This window comes from Amblyraja radiata, chromosome 33, assembly GCF_010909765.2.
Source record: "Amblyraja radiata isolate CabotCenter1 chromosome 33, sAmbRad1.1.pri, whole genome shotgun sequence".
Classification (NCBI taxonomy): Eukaryota; Metazoa; Chordata; class Chondrichthyes; order Rajiformes; family Rajidae; genus Amblyraja; species Amblyraja radiata.
In genome coordinates, this window is record NC_045988.1 from 20135514 (window position 1) to 20155189 (window position 19676).

Consider the following 19676-nt stretch of genomic DNA (forward strand, 5'->3'; position numbering starts at 1 on the left):
GGGATATGGGGAGAAGGCAGGAACGGGGTACTGATTGGGGATGATCAGCCATGATCACATTGAATGGCGGTGCTGGCTCGAAGTGCCGAATAGCCTACTCCTGCACATATTGTCTATTGTCTATTGTTAAGTGAAGGTGTGTGATGGAGTATTTCTACATGCAATGTGGTATGTGCCTGGAATAAACTGCTAGAGAAGGGGAATGGGGTTAGGTACTCAGACTAACGTACAAAATGTCGGGTGTATGTTCAGCACAGTGATGTAGAAAGATTACACTCTTGGCTATGCTATAGTTTGATGAGATGTTCCATCAAGAATATTTCCATGTGTTTCATTATACTTTTACACACAGACACAAATATCAAAGTTTGCGATGCAAGCTAATTACTTTTGAACTTACAGTGGTTGTAATTATAATTTTACTATTTCTAGACACACTAGAGGAGCTGACCAATATTTATTTGTCAATAATTAATGCTAAAATCAGATTATTTGCTTTTTTATACTCTACTGATTGTGAAAACTTAATGAACACATACTGACTGCAAGTTTCCTATATTAAGTGACCACATTGGCTATAAAACCTTTTGTAGCTCATCTTTTAAAACATACTTAGACTTTCTTTTAGATGTTTAGTGTCCACTGATTCTCGGTGTCTTAAGCTGACAAAACAGGCAGATACTACCTTGAAGAATGGCACCTCTGTCAGCATAGTGATATTCAGTGTCAGTGTAGGTTATGCCTGTAGCAAGGTTTGAACCCATCACCTCCTGATTGATTGGTTTTGTCACCCCAGGAAGCCACTGGAAAGTCTTATTATTTCTGCAGATGCACCATGGAAAGCATCCTATCCGGATGCATCACAGCTTGGTACGGCAACTGCTCTGCCCAAGACTGTAAGAAATCACAGATATTTGTGAATGCAGCCCGGTCCATCACTCAAATCAGCCTTCATCCCACCGGCTCCATCTGCACTTCCCGCTGCCTCGGGAAAGTAACCAACACCACTCCCGCCTTGGTCATTCTATCTTGTCCCCTCTCCTAGAGTCATAGAGTTATAGAGTGTGGAAACAGGTCCTTCAGCCCAACTTGCCCACACCGACCAACATGCCCCATCTGTACTAATCCCACCTGCCTGCGTTTGGTCCATATCCCTCTACGCGTGTCCTACCCATGTACCTGTGCAAATGCTTCTTAAACGTTGCAATGCTGCTTCCCTCAATGACTTCCTCCGGCAGCTCATTCCATACACCCTTCTCCCCCTGTGTGACAGTGTTACCCCTCAGCTTCCTAATAAATCTTTCCCTCCTCATCTGAAAGATATTTCCTCTGGTTCTTGATTCCCCTGCTCTGGGCAAGAGATTCTGTGCGTCTACCTGATCTATTCCTCTCAAGATTTTGTACACCTCTCATCCTCCTGCACTCCAAGGAATAGAGTCCAAGCCTGCTTAACCTCTCCCTATAGCTCAGGCCCTCGAGTCCTGGCAACATCCCTGTAAATCTTCTCTGCACCCTTTCCAGCTGTCAGGCAAAAGATTAAATATTTTGAAAGCATGTACCACCAGATTCAGGAACACTGTCCTCCCGCTGTTATCAGATGAATTCGCAATCTTCCAATCTACCTCCTCATCCTTGCACTTTTTTAAAACCTCTGCACAGTCTATGAATCAGTAACACTATATTCTACACTCTGATTATTTTCTCTTCTGCACTATATCATATTAGAATTGTATGATTGCCTAGATGGCACTCAAAGCAAAATATTTCACAGTATCTCGATGCATGTGGCAATAATAAGCTAATACTAATTTCAGGTAAGAAGGTCATAGTTTAAAAGCGATGTGTGAGAAAAGTTATTTTTACACTAAGAGTGGTGCGTGCAGAGAGGAAAACTCTGATTTAAAACCTCCACTGCCTTGTGGCCATATCCAGTCATGGAAAAGGCTCTAGGATTCGGAGTCCCAGAGGCAGTTCGTTGTTGTCTACAACCTCGCTCTGGCAGCTCCTGCGACGGCGCTGGTGCCAAACTGTAATGGCCCTGCTGTTCCTTTGGATCGATCAGTGATGTGGAGAGGGGGGACGTGCTGCATGGGCAACAGCCTGTCCTCCATATGACCGCCCAGACTTGCATCCGACCACACATCACTCACCTACAGCTGCTCTAGCCGAGGTTTGGAGCAAGCGGCCAACAACTAGGATGCATCACCCATGGTCAGCCATGACCGAGGGCGGCCTACGAGGCGGTGCTGGCTCGTAGGGCCGAATGGCCTACTCCTGCACATATTGTCTATTGTCTACAGCAAAATGGTGGGTGCCTCGAACACATTGCCAGGGGTGGTGGTGGAGGCCGATATGATAGAACAATACCACTGGTTTGACAGCATAATTAAAAGTGACTATTTTCCATTTCAGTTGAAATGCAGCTCATGTTACCCAGTCATTGCAAGGATTGATTTTCAAATTTCAGATGACTTTGCCTCCCGGGAGTACAATGAATGTGTTGCATAAAACTTTACATCCCGTTGGGTGGAATCCCATGGGAAACATATTCATGAATCTCCCAACAGAGCCAGGCAGAAAGAAAGTCCGCCACCATATTCAGAAAGCCAGCCCTTAGTTCTCGATCCGCTCCACACAGATGTGATATATCAACGACAAGAGGATCTGTCAATTTCAGGTCAATTTTGTCAACGTTTTAAAATCAATTAGCTGCAACGAATCTGGCTGTAAATTTGGGAGGTGCCTATGTGTCAAACAGGAGACTGATTAGACTCTGATGCCGACTGATTGTGTCCAGTACTGTGTCAATTGACATGCGCTCTGTGCAAATGTATGCATGTACATACAGAAATGTACAGCTTGCAGACACACACACACACAGAATGATAATTAGAATTCTGAACTTTACTGATTGTGGCCAAGATTGGGGAAAGAAAAGCTTTCCATCCTCCCCCCAATCACCTCATTAAACCCATCTCCTTCCACTGTGATCAAAAGCACTGCTTTGTTCTAAAGCTGGGAGCTAGAAGAAGGAAAGGGTTTTGATCCTCGGTCGATGATGAAATATCGAAGTGGAGCCGAGGAAAATCGTTTCGAAACTGAATCTTAAATTGGGGGAATTGACGCGGGCTGGAGCCCCTTCCCTTGTTGTTTGGTGGAAAGGTGAACAGGAAGACCTGTGATGTCCCATGGGATTCAATTGCAGCTGACATTCCCTGAACTCTCACAATGGTGAAAGTCTGGGCACTTGAGTCTCCAGATCGAATTTAAAAAGTGGCATGATATAAAGTTATGTTTTAAAGAACACTTTATTCCAGCAAAAAATATTCAGCTGGATTAGTAGTAAACAGGAAAGTAATAAAATGTGCTGATAGATGAATTAATTATTGATCTAACTTGGTGCATGCTGTTTCATTGGCCACTGTCTCGAGCGCTAACTGCCAGCACCATGTGGAATCTGTTTATTAAGGTGATCCATGTTGGGTCGCTAGAGGAAGGAAGGGGTAAAAGGCAGCAGATATCTGAAGTACCTCCCCAGTAAGCTCCCATAATTGGACCCTTTAAGACCGAGATCGATGGAGTCCTGTAGGTATGATATCAAGGGAAATGAAACAAAAGGGCAAATTGAGACACAAATCAGCTGTGATGAGACTGGCTGGAGTGTTGGAATGGCCTACTCCTGATCCTGGGAGCTTAATCTCATGGGAATCATGTGAGATAATTAATATGATCAGAGGGTTAAGGTAGGCATTGTTACTCTGTCTAAGGTGCTGAAAACATTTTGATAAACCGGCTGGAATGATGAAAGATGGCCCTCACATTTGAGGCACATAATCATTCACTATACTTTATCACTATACACTGATGCTGATGAGAGAGTTGAACGTTTTGCAGATGTAGTGTATCACTGAAGTCAAGTCAAGTCAAGTCACATTTATTTATATAGCACATTTAAAAAACAACTCTCGTTGGCCAAAGTGCTTTACATTTGTTATAAGAATAGTAGAAACAAACAAACTACATACATATATACACATAGACCTCGCTCAGTGGACGTCAAGAAAGGCTTGGGAGTATAGATACGTTTTTTGTCTTGACTTAAAGGAGTCGATGAAGGGGGCAGTTCTGATGAGAAGGGGGATGCTGTTCCACAGTCTAGGAGCTGCAACCGCAAAGGCGCGGTCGCCCCCTAAGCTTATGCCTAGACCGCGGGATATTCAGCAGCCCCAAGTCGGCCGATCTGAGGGACCTGGAGGTGGAGTGGTGGGTGAGAAGACTTTTAATGTAGGAGGGGGCAAGTCCATTGAGGGCTTTGTAGACATAGAGGAGGGAATACAACTAAGGAAGCAATAACATTCCTAAATTCTTGATCCATTTAAATTCAGTTGAAAGTTATTCAAAGTTCTGGTCAAATTACAAAGTCCTTTATCCACTGCATCCAAGGAGGAACTTCTATCCAAGAGTGCCAGCCTCACTCATTGAGTCTGAGAGCAACCATTATACTGACTTTGGGATTCTGTGGGTTTTTAACGTTAGAAGCACCTGCCTCTATGTCATGGTTATCTCGATATCTCACGCAGCTCTCTATGTCATGGTTAACCAACATATTAACAGATGAAAGAAAGCACAACAAAGTTAATCACTTAAAGACACAAAGTGCTGGAGTAACTCAGCAGGTCAGGCAGCATCTATGAAGAACATGGATAGGTGATGTTTCGGGTCAGGACCCTTCTTCACACCTCTGACCAAAAGCGTCACCCATCCTTGTTCTCCCGAGATGCTGCCTGACCTGCTGAGTTACTCCAGCACTTTGTGTCTATCTTCGGTACAAACCAGCATCTGCAGTTCTTTGCTCCTACTGATTCTCAGCTGCCTTGTTTTCCTCAGAATCTTTGAGGTGGATCATAGTCCTGCTGGTGAAACAACCAGGATCCAAGGCAGGGCAACCAAGGCTGTATGAAACAAATGTTTTTGTTTGTAACCCAGCATCTGCAGTTCCTTGTTTTTAAACTTAACCAGTTGGTGGTGTTGGAGAAGGGGATGAAATCTTGATACAGCTGCTCCAGCTCCATGTACCCGATGGAATTTGGGACACGTTCAATTTCCTAACACGTTCTGGTCGGAGATGGACTTGATTAGTAGTGGTGTCAGGGGTTATGGGGCAAAGGCAGGAAAATGGAGAGGGAAAGATAAATCAGCCATGATTGAATGGCGGAGTAGCATTGATGGGCCGAATGACCTAATTCTGCTCCTAGAACCTATGAACTTATTCTTGGTTGTCAGGGGTGACAGCAGCAGACTTGACCCAGTCTCTCTTCACTCAGAGGTTGTGTAGGCACCATTATCCTTGTCAATGCTGATTTTCTGAGGTACACAAAAATGCTGGAGAAACTCAGCATCTATGGAGCGAAGGAAATAGGCAACGTTTCGGGCCGAAACCCTTCTTCAGAAAATCTACTCCACTGATTTTCTGAGGCTATGGTTAACTTTTTTCATGCATTGGAGCTATGACCTTCCTCTGCATCCTGGACGTTGATGAGTTCACATTTGTGAGAATTTAAGTGTCATCCTCTCGTTACTCCACTTGATAAAAAATAGTGTAAAAATATTCCATTCCAAATTTTTTCTAGTATTTATAATACCAGGGAGAAATCAAAGAGTAATTGCTTGTCTTCAATAGCTCATGTAAAAGCACTGTGCCCTGACAGAACATGTCAGGAATGCGAGTCTTGTACCCTTGCCAGCTTTCTTTCCAATTAGTTTAAATGATGGGGTATCTGCAGATTACCGATCCAAAGAACCATGACCACTAAGCTGATAATGAGGGTGGGTGTGTAACTGAGTGGAGTCTCATTACCAATGGTGGTGGCTTGTGCAATGGAGAGAGTGTTATAACTGGAAGTCTGCATATGAGGGTGTGGTGTGTAATTGCAAGCATGTACGAACCAAGGGTTTGATGTTGAAGGTGTCTTATATAGCATGATTGTTAGCAGAGAGCACAGACCACAACATAATACCATGTGCAGAATCCTTTGGACTTCTGAATGCTGAATACATGCCCGTTGATTCAACGGGCATGTATTCAGCATTCAGAAGTCCAAAGGATTCTGCACATGGTATTATGTTGTGGTCTGTGGTGGCTATTGTGCAGACAGGCTCAGTGGCCATTGCGTGGACAGTCACTCAATGGCTGTAGTCTAGACTGGCACTCAGCGACTGTAGTCTAGACAGATACTCAGCAACTATTGAGTAGGGAGGCACTCAGTGGCCATTGTGTACAGTCATTCAGTGGTTGTTGTGGCGACAGACGTGCTGGTACAATCTGTGGTGTGCCTACACTATTAGGTAATATGTCTGTCTGCTAGACCAGTTGGGTAATATGTCTGTCTGCTCGTCTGATCCACAGTTGAGTTAAATATCACACCTGGTTAATTTGCACTGTCCCAATTGAACGAGTAACTTCACCAATGTCTAGGAATATCATATGTCTTGGAAGGAACTACAGATGCTGGTTTAAACTGAAGATAGACACAAAATGCTGGAGTAACTCAGTGGGACAGGCAGCATCTCTGGAGAGAAGGAATGGGTGACGTTTCGGGTCGAGACCCTTCTTCAGACTGAGCGTCATGGGAAAGAGAAACGAGACGATGATGTAGAGAGATATAGAACAATGAATGTAAGATTGAGAAGAACATCTTTTAGGACCGAGATGAGGAAAACATTTTTCACACAGAGAGTGGTGAATCTGTGGAATTCTCTGCCACAGAACGTAGTTAGGCCAGTTCATTGGCTATATTTAAGAGGGAGTTAGATGTGGCCCTTGTGGCTAAAGGGATCAGGGGGTATGGAGAGAAGGCAGGTACAGGATACTGAGTTGGATGATCAGCCATGATCATATTGAATGCGGTGCAGTCTCAAAGGGCCGAATGGCCTACTCCTGCACCTATTTTCTATGTTTCTATGTTTCTATGTGCTAAAAAGTGCGCCAATGATAAAGGAAACAGGCCATTGTTAGCTGTTTGTTGGGTGTGAACGAGAAGCTGATGTGACTTGTGTGGGGGAGGGATGGAAAGAGAGGGAATGTAGGGATTACTTGAAGTTGGAGAAATCAACATTCATACTATTGGGCTGTAAGCTGCCCAAGCAAAATATGAGATGCTGTTCCTCCAATTAGTGTTTAGCCTCACTCTGACAATGGAGGAGGCCTAGGACAGAAAGGTCAGTGGGGGAATGGGAAGGAAAGTGTTTAGCAACCAAGAGATCAGGTAGGTCCAGGCGTACTGGGCGAAGGTGATCAGCAAAATGATCGCCCAGTCTACATTTGGTCTCTCTGAGGTATAAGAGTCCACATCTTGAGCAACAGATACAGCAGATGAGGTCGGAGGAGGTGCAAGTGAACCCCTGCCTAATCTGAAAGGATCGTCGTGGTCCCTGGACAGAGTCGAGGGAGGAGGTATAGGGACAGGTGTTGCATCTCCTGCGGTTGCAGGGGAAGGCACCTGGGGAGGGCGTGGTTTGGGTAGGAAAGGATGAGTTACAGTATGTCTGTCTGCTAGTCTAATCCAGTTGAGTTCATCATCACACTTACCTTGGCCAAATAACAATCCTGGTTTATTTGCACTGATTGAAAACCCACGAGGTCACAGGGAGAATGGGCAAACTCCACACAGTCAGTGGCCGGGGTCAGGATCAAACCAGTTGCACCACTGTGATTCCCTAACCCAGCGTTAGTGCTAATGCGCTGACCCAGTCTGGTGATAAAAATGCTACTTTTGGTTTTAGATTATGCCTAACAGACCGAGGCAGTCTGCGGCTGCCAAATATGGCAGGACGTATTTCTGGTGGTTTAATCGTAGAACGATCCTCTACCTCCACAAACACCCCTCCACATTAGTTGCCTCCATGTCCCAAGCAGAGACTGAATCCTCAACAACAGATTCGTAATTGCCAAATTAGATGTGACGTTTGACTGTCCATCAAATAGCCTTTCATCCCTTCACCAGTATTTCTGTACGTAGAAGAAAAGAGCATCACTCTGTTTTCTCTCCTGAAATTGCTTGTCATAGCATCCTTGAAATTAGTCTTTAATACCTGGAGGTTGCGGAGGGTCGATAGCAAACCAATGGGCTTCAAAAACTGCCCACGTTACAGCGAAGGCCAAATTATAATAAGGGGGCGACGAGCTGTCAGGATCTTCCCTCTTGCAGTAATTGACTTTATGCGTGTCTTGAAAAGGCCACATTATGGGCGAATATGCTGTGTTACGATGTAATTAAATTGGCGATATTAGCATAAAAATGTATTTAAGTGCAAGTACCACGCTCCGAGAGATAAGGGGACAGAATCTCTTAAGTCCCACTGATGAACCTGTAAAATCCTCCAGTGCTGGAAGTGGTAAGTGCAGCTGATTGTGAGGTGATTAATCTCTTTGTCGTGAAAGTGGGATTTGTATTAAATTGAATACACATTGAAACTGTTAGCTGGACACGAAAGAAATTGAGATAAACATATGGTAGCCAGTCCCAGTAAGAGCACTGGAAATATAGTGGTAAATGGAGCTTGGGCTAAGATGGTGATGTGGCATAATTAAAGTTCTTGAGCCGAGATGCTTGGTAAACCTATGTCGGGGGGGTGGGGTGGGGGGTGGGGGGGTGGGAAGTCTGATTCCATTGCAAATCAATGGGGCCTGCCTTTCTCCCCAAAGTCTTAACATGTACTTTCTACAACAATTATTTATCTGGAAAATGTTAATAGAGTTGCAGTAATGGTTAAAAATGTACATTTTTTAGCTCTCCTGTTGTCTTATGTTCGAGCTACCCAAATGGTGTAGATTTGGAGTTTGGAGACCACCACAGTTCTCTGTCCTTTTGGGGAAATGATAAAATCGAAGCTGTTCACAAAACTGTAAAAATGTCAAGTTTTTTGTACAATTGCTTCCAATAGAATAATTTTTTTTTTTAAATTAATAAAAAAAGCTATGGTTGGAGTTGTCGCATAAATTCTGGCTAATCTTCTGTCTTCCATATTAAAACGTGTCCAGATTCGGCACTCTGCTTCCTGCAACATGATATTCTGCGCTGTTTCCTGAAAGTGCACCCCAAACCCTACCTCTCTGACAATGTGTAGAAACAAAGAACTGCAGATGCTAGTTTCTACCAAGGATGGACACAAAGTGCTGGAGAAACTCAGCGGGTCAGGCAGCATCTTTGGAGAAAAAGGATGAGTGACGTTTCGGTCGGGGCCCATCTTCAGACTGAAAAGAAACTTTAGTCTGAAGAAGGGTCCTGACCTGAAATGTCACCCATCCCTTTTCTCCAGGCATGCTGCCTGACCCACTGAGTTACTCCAGCACTTTTTCACTCTCTCTGACAATGTGTCTGGCACCTCTGATAATATCCCCTTATGCTGTTCTTAAAGATAGGCTTTGCTGGATAATATCCACCTTAGCCATAGTGGACAATTTGATCCAATTGCAGTTTCTTCATTGAAGGGTAATGCCCTTTCACAGTGATTTCACCAGCCCCTGAACAAGAGCTAGATCCAACCATACTTCTTATTGCCAAGAGTAGGTTTTGATGTGAAGCAGCTTGGAGTTGTAAGAAGTCTCCCAGATAATAATTTTAGCAGTGTTTGTAGTTGGGGTGTGAATAATGGCTTGAAAGTTATATTAGTTTAGTTTTAGTTTAGTTTAAATTAGTTATGAGATACAGCATAAAAAAACGCCCACTCGACCCACCGAGTCCGCACCGACCAGCGACCCCCGTACACTAGCACTATCCTACACACTAGGGACAATTTACAATCTTTACCAAAGCCAATTAACCCACAAGCCGAACATCTTTGGATTGTGGGAGGAAATGGGAGAAACATATACAAACTCCGTACAGAGAGCACCCATGGTTAAGATCGAACAAGGGTCTCTGGCGCTGTAAGGCAGCAACTCTACTGATGCACCACCGTGCCGGCCCACAAATCGCCAACCTATCCTATGCTGGGCTAGGCGATGACATTGGGCCGACACCTTGAACTACTGCAATTCACGAGGAGCTGAATCTCTCACCCCAGTGTAGGCGGGACAATGCCATCACCATTGTACACTGCCGATTGTGTTTAAGGGCAGCTTACTATATTATAGCAACTAGCAACAGAATTCTAGTGTCAGCATCAACGGAGCTCGTTGCAATAGCAAACCTCAATAACAATACGGGTGTCAGGGGTTATGGAGAGAAGGCAGGAGAATGGGGTTAGGAGGAGAGATAGATCAGCCATGATTTTTAAGTTTTTAATGTTTAAGAAGGAACTGTAGATATTGGAAAATCGATGGTTGACAAAAATGCAGGAGAAATTCAGCGGGTGAGGCAGCATCTAGGGAGCGAAGGAAATAGGCAACGAGACGAAGAAGGGTCTCGACCCGAAACGTTGCCTATTTCCTTCACTCCATAGATGCTGCCTCACCCGCTGAGTTTGATCAGCCATGATTGAATGGTGGAGTAGACTTGGTGGGCCAAATGGTCTAATTCTGCTCCTATCACTGATGATCATGTGAGCTATATTTGGTATATGAATATAATATTTTTATATGCTGTGTTTTTCCAGGTTCTAGACTGCGTCTGGAAGATGCAGCACCCCGGGTCATCGAGCATCCCTCAGACCTGATTGTATCTAAAGGGGAGCCGGCCACGTTGAACTGTAAAGCAGAAGGTCGCCCCACGCCCATCATTGAGTGGTACAAGGACGGGGAGCGGGTGGAGACCGACAAGGATGACCCGCGCTCCCACCGCATGCTGCTCCCCAGCGGATCGCTCTTCTTCCTGCGGATCGTGCACGGCCGGAGGAGCAAGCCGGATGAGGGCGTCTACGTGTGTCTGGCCAGGAACTACCTCGGAGAGGCGGTCAGCAGGAACGCATCCCTTGAAGTAGCCAGTAAGTGACTGGATCAGATGCATCCCCTCTGTCCAACACACTACTCCCATCCCTACCTCACATGTCATAAGGTCAAAAGGTCAAAAGTGATAGGAGTATGATTAGGCCTCTAATTCGACTCCTATCCAATGTCCTCTCCTGCTGATTGGAACGGCAGGGTGCCCTGGCCAATAGGTTATCAGTAAGTTATTGAAGCAGAATTCGGCCATTCGGCCCTTCAAGTCTTCTCCGCCATTTAAACATGGTTGATCTATCTCTCCCTCCTAACCCCATTCTCCTGCCTTCCCCCCATAACCTCTGACTCCTGTATTAATCAAGAATCTATCACTCTGCCTTGAAAAATATCTACTGACTTGGCATCCACAGCCTTCTGTGGCAAAGAATTCCACAGATTCACCACCCTTTGACTAAAGAAATTTCTCCTCGTCTCCTTCTTAAATGAATGTGCGGGAATGAGCTGAATTTGAGCTGCACCGTTTTTCATTGTGAGGTGAGAGAAGCGGGAATTTGTCAGTGAAGGGTGATTAAAAAGTGTTCAAAAGCATGAAAAAAAACCTGTTCTCACAGGAGTGACGAGAGGCCATAAGGTTGACCAATTCTTGATTAGTACGGGTGTCGAAAGGTTACAGGGAGAAGGCAGGAGAATGGAGTTGAGAGGGAGAGATAGATCAGCCATGATTGAATGGCAGAGTAGACTCAATGGGCCGAAGGGCCTAATTCTGCTCATCTGACTTATGCACATGAATAAATGAGAATTATCCAGTGTTAATCTGATGGGACATGAGGAGAATTTTTCCCACTATACTCTGGTTTGTTCTGATTTTGAATTCACTGCCTTAAAGTGGCTCAGATTAGGAAGGAATGAGGAAGTAGAGCAGCACAGAGATTTGTGGTGCAATGAGGATGGACTGGACTGTTCTACATAGAGCTAGCAAAGATTCAATGGCATGAATTATGTTTTTTACAGTGAAAGATCCTGCAGTTCAACGAGTTGAATGATTTTGTTAACGTCTCAGAGTGTGGGATGCGCACTTCACAATCTCTCCATTTACAAGAGAAATGCCCCCCTTGGAAGAAGTGTCGCTCAATTTCCAATCCATTACAGCCGGCAGCTGAGAGGTGGTGCGGTTGGAGCTGTCCTCTTGTCCTGAGCACCCTCAAAACCCTCTTCACAGCCAGTGTTTATCAGATGTCATCCGGCTGAGTTAAGCCATTGACCGGTCGATCAATACAGAGCGGCTGAGCATTGCTGCTTGCAGCCAGCAAAGCCAAAGGTCACTGCTCACAGGCGTTAACACCCGAGCTGCAGTGTCAGCGTTTGCAAGGAGTTTCAGACATGCAACTTGCAATTGACAGGCCTGATACCATGAGGACTACCTCAAGCTGCAATTTCCCGTTGTACTGACATCTCATGGCAAAATATTAACCCCTTGAGGCCTGCCATTGTTTCCCCTCACATTGACAAGGCTTTATCACGTTTATATTTGCCTCTAAGCTGGCTGCAGCTGAATTCGCCTTGCTTTCACAGTCAATGGTCGAGGCCTGGAAAGCATTGCAGAACAGGGAGATCTGAGAATAAAGGTGCATGGCTCTCTGCACACGGCTCAGGCGGACAGGGTGGTGAAGAATGTGTGGCGAGGAACTGCAGATGCTGGTTTAAACCAAAGGCAGGCAAAGAAAACCAGAGTAACTCAGCGGGTCAGGCAGCATCTCTGGAGAAAAAGGAATAGGTAACGTTTTGGGTGGAGACCTTTCTTCAGACCGACCCAAAACGTCACTTACTCCTTTTCTCCAGGGTGGTGAAGAAGGCGTTTGGCATGCTTGCCTTCATTCGTAAGTTGTATTGAGAACAAAAGTTGGGACATGTGTAGTCCACCTGCGCGCATTTGGTCCATATCCCTCCAAACCTGTCCTATCCATGTTCTATGAAACGATTTGAGTAAAGGAATAAAATGATTCTAATACATTATATAGGGCCTTGGTGAGACCACCTCAGGAACATTGCACACAGGAGTAAGATTTCCTTATGATACCGGAATATATTTGGGTTGGAGAGAGTGCAGCAAAGTTTTTCCATAATGGCACCTGGGCTGTTAGATTTGGTGAAGAGAGATTTGAGTAAACGTAATCTATATGCTTCATAGTTTAGAATCTTTAGATGATTGAGAGGGGATCTCATTGACACCTGCTAAATTCTTACATCGAATTGACAGGCTGGAAGTGGGGAGGGCAGTTCAACTTGTTGATGAGAGTAGAATTAGAGCCACAATCTCAGAGTTACGTTTAAAATGATGAGAAATCGTTTCCTTCTATTGTGATTTAAAAAAAAAAATCTCTTGCCCGTAGAGCTGTGGATTCTCAGTCGTATCGTTCACTCGAAACAGAGAATGATAGATTTCTGGAAATTAAAGGGATAGGGACAGTGCAGGCAGATGGAACTGATATGAAAGATCAGCTGTAATATTGAATGGTGCAGAATCAAAAGGGCAAATAGCTTATTCTGGTGTCCTTACTGTAGAAAGTAAAATATTTTGAAGTTGATATTTTTTACATTTCAGATGCAATGTAAGACAAGTGCTAGCATTAATATCATCTGCCATCTATGCACGCAGCTAATCTTCATATTACAGTCAACCCCCACGTTACGGAAGGGGTGTATTCCTAGAAATTTGATCGTATCACAAGTATTTGTGAGGCAAAACCCAATTTCCTATTGAATCCCATGTGATAAGTGGAGATGCTCTCCGATGAGATGTGTTTTTTCTTTCAACAGTAATGGTAGAACCACATCTGTTGGTTCAGGGAGGAGGGCCGCTTAAGAGATTGTCTTGTCAGTTTCCAACACAAATCTTTTAAGTGGCCAGCAGCTGCATTTGAGGACCTATGTGGCTGCATATGCAATAATCAGGAGCAAAAACAAACCGAAGACTGGAAGGTGATGGTGAGACAGATGAGAGCAGGTAAAAGGGCAAATGACCCAGATGGTAGGGAGGGTAAAAGTAGGTGGCTGCCTCTTGTGTGAATGGAGGTTACCATCTTCCAGCTTTCAGTTTGAATGGAGATTTTGCCATTTAAATGTCTATCAAATATAGTTTAATGATATAACTCAAATCTAATTGACAGTAAATAATACAAAAATCTCGTTAAAAAATTGCCAGGCAGCAAAATGTACTTACCATGCAAAAAAAATACGCACCATGTAAGCTCACGCACATCATGAAATGGGTGCTGAAAACAAAACAGGCAACATTTGTTTTGGCTGGAAATGAAACATAGACTGGGCGATCGTTTTGCTGAACACCTTCGATCCTCTAACATTTTGTGTTCATTTATTTAAGTTTTTCCCCCACATAAGTTCTGTAAGGATATATTTTGTTCCATATCTTGAATTTTCGGGTAGTGCTTTGTAAATAACCCAAACAGCTGTAATGGAGGTTTCAAGCTGGGTATAGTAGGATTGGAGAAATATTTTTTTAAATCCATTGGGGAGAGGAGGGCGGAGACAGAAGTGAAGATATCAGTCTGAAAAAGGATCTTTCCCCGAAACGTCACCCATTCCTTCTCTTCAGAGATGCTGCCTGTCCCGCTGAGTTATTCCAGCATTTTATCTGTCCTCGAAGTGAAGATATATCTGTGGGAAAGGCTGTGGGAATGGCTGGGTTTGCTTTTTCCACAAGGATCAGGTTGAGGGCTGACCTGAAAGCAATTACGATGGACTTGATAAGAGAAAATATTTCCTTATGTGGGGTGGGGTGGAGACTTAAACCAGCTGATGTGCATATAAAGAAAGTAGAATCACAGAACTCCAGATGCTGGTTTATACCAAAGATAGACATAAAGTGCTGGAGTAACTCAGAGGGTCAGGCAGCATCTCTGGAGAGAAAGGATGGGTGACGTTTCGGGTCGCGACCCTTCCCCTAGATATAAATATGCAGTAGTCACTAATAAATCCAGTTGGGATTTCAGAGAAATTTCCTTACCCATTGGGAGTTTAGAATATGGTACATTACCCCAAGGAGTAGTTAGTAGAATGAATCCATTCAAAGGGAAGCTGGATAAACATACAAAAGAAGAAAAAAAATAGAAGGCTAAAACATTAGGGTGTGGGATGAGGCTGGTGGGGAGCATATAGACCATTGTATTATATTATACTATTATAGACCAGTTGGGCTAAATGACCTGCTTCTGTATTGTATAATTCCAGTACAGAGAACAATGGGAATGTAGGGGTGATTTTTATTCTGCCAAGTTTATTGCAGCAGCAGCAACTCGACTGGCTGCAGGGTGTAGTTTGAAGCTGCTGATTGTACATATTTAAACCAAGCTGCAGATGTAGAACTCTCTCATGAGTCTGTACCTAGTTATTCACAATGTTCTGTGGAGTCAGCATTTGCTTTTATTTTTTTCCACTGATAAGATTATTTTCTTAATTTGCTTTAGGAAGAGTTTTTTTTGCCCGCCTATGTGGCTGTGTGATGTTAATGAAAATCTTGTTTGTCCCTTAGCGTTAAATTCACTTATTCTCTTGTGTAATGCGTTGACATCTGTTATCTTAACTGAACCAAAAAGATATTGCCCTTTAGAACAGAAAATAAAACCTGCAGCAAGATACAGCTTTGTGCAATTTCAGCATATTACATGAAGCTCTAATTTTAAGGCGTTTGTGATGTGCACTCATTATTTGCAACATAGGAAGCGTTGCATCTGATTCACACACAGCAAGATTCCACAAGCAGCAGTGAGCGTTTATGAGACTCGCTCATCAAGAGTCAAGTGAAAGGGAAACGAGAGATATACTGTAGAAGATACATCGGGCAAATGAATGGCAGATATGAAAACAGCAACGACGATCGTGGAAAGATCGAGCCCACAATGGACTCTAGATATCTGGAAATATGGGATCGAAAGTTCCCATGATCAGAGTAATACATAGAAGCATGAAAAATAGGTGCAAGAGTAGGCCATTCAATATGATCGTGGCTGTTAATCCAAAATCACTATCCCCTTCCCTGCTTTTTCTCCATATCCCTCGATTCCATTAGCCCTAAAAACTAAAACTAACTCTCTTGAAAACATCCAGTGAATTGGCCACCACTGCCTTCTGTGGCAGAGAATTCCACAGATTCACAACTCTCTGGGTGAAAAAGGTTTTTCCTCATTTCAGTCCTAAATGGCCTACCCCTTATTCTTAAACAGCGACCCCTGGTACTGGACTCCCTCAACATGGGGAACATTTTTCCTGCATCTATCCTGTCCAATCCCCTAAGAATTTTATATTTTAATAATTTTTGGGACATTAATTGCCACATGCTGCATGATCCCTAAATGATTGTGATGATGGAACTACAGAGGGTCCCCGGGCTATGTAAAGATTCCCTTCATGAAAAAATGGATAAGGTATATAGAGGCATGTGGGCCAGACGCAGGAACGTGGGACTAGTGTAGATGGGACATATTGGTCGATATGGACAAGTTGGGCCTAAGGGCCCGTTTCCACACTGTATGATTGACTCCATAACTCTCTGTAAACTGGATTTTCTATAAGTTGGAAACAAACAATTTCCCTTCAAAAACCGCAATGTGAAATCTTCAGACCTCGACAGCGCTCGGGGAATGATTTGCGAAAAGTTGACTGGGGATGTGAGTGTAGGTTAGAGGAATTGTTGCCAGCAAGTGAGCTGTGAGAAGTGTTTGCCTGAATGCTGCCCAGTTAGAGTTGTGAGGAGATCCGATCTGCTAACCAGCGGGAAAATAATCAGTAGTTTAATAAAAGAAACCAAGTGCTAACGAGAGGTGGCTCGGGATTGGTATCGGATGAAGGAGAGTTTGGAGAAGGAATTGGTTTTTCCTGTGGTTGGTCTCTGCACTGTTGCCTGGTTGAAGGGAGTTGAGTGCATACATCTGAAATCAGAGGCATTTCCGTCTGAAGCAGGGACTTGACCCAAAACATCACCCATTCCTGCTCTCCAGAGATGCTGCCTGTCCCACTGAGTTACTCCAGCATTTTGTGTCTATCTTCAGTATAAATCAGCATCTGCAGCTCCTTCCCAAACATTTGTGCAAAATCAGATTTTCGTAAGTTGCAGTGTCCATAACTAGGGGACCCTCTGTATTATGTGTGTAAATGCTGCTCTCCAGAGCTGAATAATAGAAGTGTGGGGGGGGGGGGGGGTGGCTGGACACTGGCATTTCGCTTGATTGCTTTTGGGGATCAGGAAGCATTTATATAGAATGGTCTCTTGGGGGATTAAATGGCTAAAGTGCATGAAAGAACTGCTCTCAGGCAGCCTGTGAAATGTGCAGTATTGACAGCGACCTTGCAATCATCCCTACTTTGAAAACTCTCTGTACTTAGATAGCACAATCCCGTTATTCCTTTTACTTAGATAGTCCTATGATTGTTTACCTTGGCAGTACAGGTCCTTGATTTGATTTCCTCAGAAAGTGGTGTCCATGTGTTTAGTTTGGTTTAGAGATACAGTGCAGAAACAGGCCCTTCGGCCCACTGAGTCCGTGCCGACCAGCGATCACCTCTGTACATTAGTTCTATCCCACACAATTTACCAAAGCCAATTAACCTATAATCCTGTATGTCTTTGGAATGTGGGAGGAAACCGAAGCACCCGGAGAAAACCCACGTGGTCACAGGGAGAATGTACAAACTGCATATAGACAGCACCTGTGGTCAGGATCGAACCCGGGTCTCTGGCGCTGTAGTGTTAACCTGGATAGACTGTCCTATGAGACACTTCACTGGGAGTCAAAATCCTGTGATTTCCTTTATCTGGATAGTATTTTCCCATAGCCCGTTTAGCTGGAATAGTACGGTCTCATAGAATTTCCATTATTTATGATGACAGAATATCATGGCCCAGAGACTTGCGCATTGTGGTACTGACATCACCAGCCAGAATGTCACATGGTAGGCAGGAAACAGCCAGCTAGTACTAGGCAGTGGGTACACCTTCATCTGAAGGTAAAATCTGGAGGGGGAATATGCAGAAGTGTTCTCTCAGGAATGGGGAACCGCCGTGAAGGGAGAGGGATGGGGTGAGACAACAAAGGAGGACCCGCACGGGATAGTTTGTAACTTTGTCGTCGCCCTTTATGTGGCGACTCTTTGCATACCTTGGGTATGCAAAACAAAGAATTTCACTGTGACTTGTCACATGCGACATCATGGGCTTTGTGGTTTTTAGTTCAGATTTACAATATGTATTCAATTCAATTCAACTTTAAAGTATACCATGGGCTAGCATTCAGTCAAGTAAATCACCTGTGACAGTACGAGACAACAAAAATTAATAATGGAACTATTCTCCAGTTTAGTTGAAACAAATGGGTCAGAGCCATTGAGGTAAAATAGATCCATGTTGTAACTCTGAACTAAAAACCACAAAGCCCATGATGTCTCATGATCCCCACTTCCCTGTATATATGTCTGATGTCTGTGCTACCTGCGGCTGGTGTTGGGGACATACTGCCTGTGCTGTCCTGGCAGAATCCTCCAAATCCACTGTCAGGGTAAGTGAACCAGTGACAACATTTTCGTGTAGGTCACAACATAGCTTTGGCACCCTGATTACACCAAGCTGGCTTTGGTGGGTAGGCCATGTGGTTTATGTATCCAGCACCAGATTGCTGAATGGATACAAAACGGAGTCGGCACAGTAGCGCAGCGGTAGAGTTGCTGCCTTACTGCGCCAGAGTCCCGGGTTTGATCCTGACTACGGGTGCTGTCTGTGCAGAGTTTGTACGTTCTCCCTGTGACTGCGTGGGTTTTCCTCGGGTGCTCCGGTTTCCTCCCACATTCCAAAGACATGCAGGTTTATAGGTTACTTGACCTCTGTAAATTGCCCTAGGATGTAGGACAGAATTATCATACGGGTGATTATTTATCCGTGGTCGTCATGTCCATGGGAAATCCACGAGGCTGAATAGGAAAGCCCCATGATTCACTCTATCTGGATAATAGCTTTATGACCCTCCAAACCCAATCTGTATCGGCCCATAATTCGTATCATCTGGATGGTTCTGAATCCTGGGATTTCCCACTATTTGGAGAATAATACCCCAATGTTTCCCTTTATAAAGTCAGGGAGTCACACAGCGTGGAAACGGCCCTTTGACCCAACTTGCCCACAACGGCCAACATGCCGCATCCACACTCTATGTAACAGCCTCACATGGAATAGTACTGAGTATGATACACGTTACATGTATAGCAATGTTCCTTGTGATACTCTTTCCCTTGATACTAATGCCCCCAATCCAGTTTAGTTGTAGAGTACATCTTTATATGAATTAATTGCAGGATATTGTATCTGCATGGTACCATAGTTTTTTTTATCTTCCCACGATTTACTTTCCATGGAAAGTGCCATATAATCTAATTCCTATTATTAGAAAAATATTGTACCATTATCCTCTTTACTGTGGTAATACTAATCCATGATTCACACAATTTACATTGTATTATCCCATGCGATTCCTACATCCAAATTACATTGTTCCAGGTTTCCTTTCCCTGAATATTAGCTTCCCGTAATTACTAGCCATCTTTCAGTCCATGCCTGAATATCATTTCAGTCTTGCTGCTCGCAGGCATGGACTGCTTCATTTACCACAGAGTTGTGGATGGAATTGAATATTATGCATTCATCGGATGAAAGCAATTCTTCAGTACTGTAGAGACACAAGAGACTATAGATGCTGGAATTGTGAGCAAAAATCAAACTGCTGGAGGAACTCAG

At 44.0% G+C, this 19676-nt stretch overlaps 1 protein-coding gene across 10 annotated transcripts in view; it reads left to right on the forward strand.

Moving 5' to 3' along the window:
- robo3 (roundabout guidance receptor 3) overlaps positions 1 to 19676 on the forward strand; it is a 503574-nt gene that overhangs the window by 247358 nt on the left and 236540 nt on the right. For all 10 annotated transcript variants that reach the window (XM_033049834.1, XM_033049836.1, XM_033049837.1 and 7 more), the window contains exon 2: positions 10597 to 10923. In XM_033049834.1, coding sequence (XP_032905725.1) covers positions 10597 to 10923 — 327 coding nt within the window. The remainder of the gene's footprint in view (positions 1 to 10596; positions 10924 to 19676) is intronic.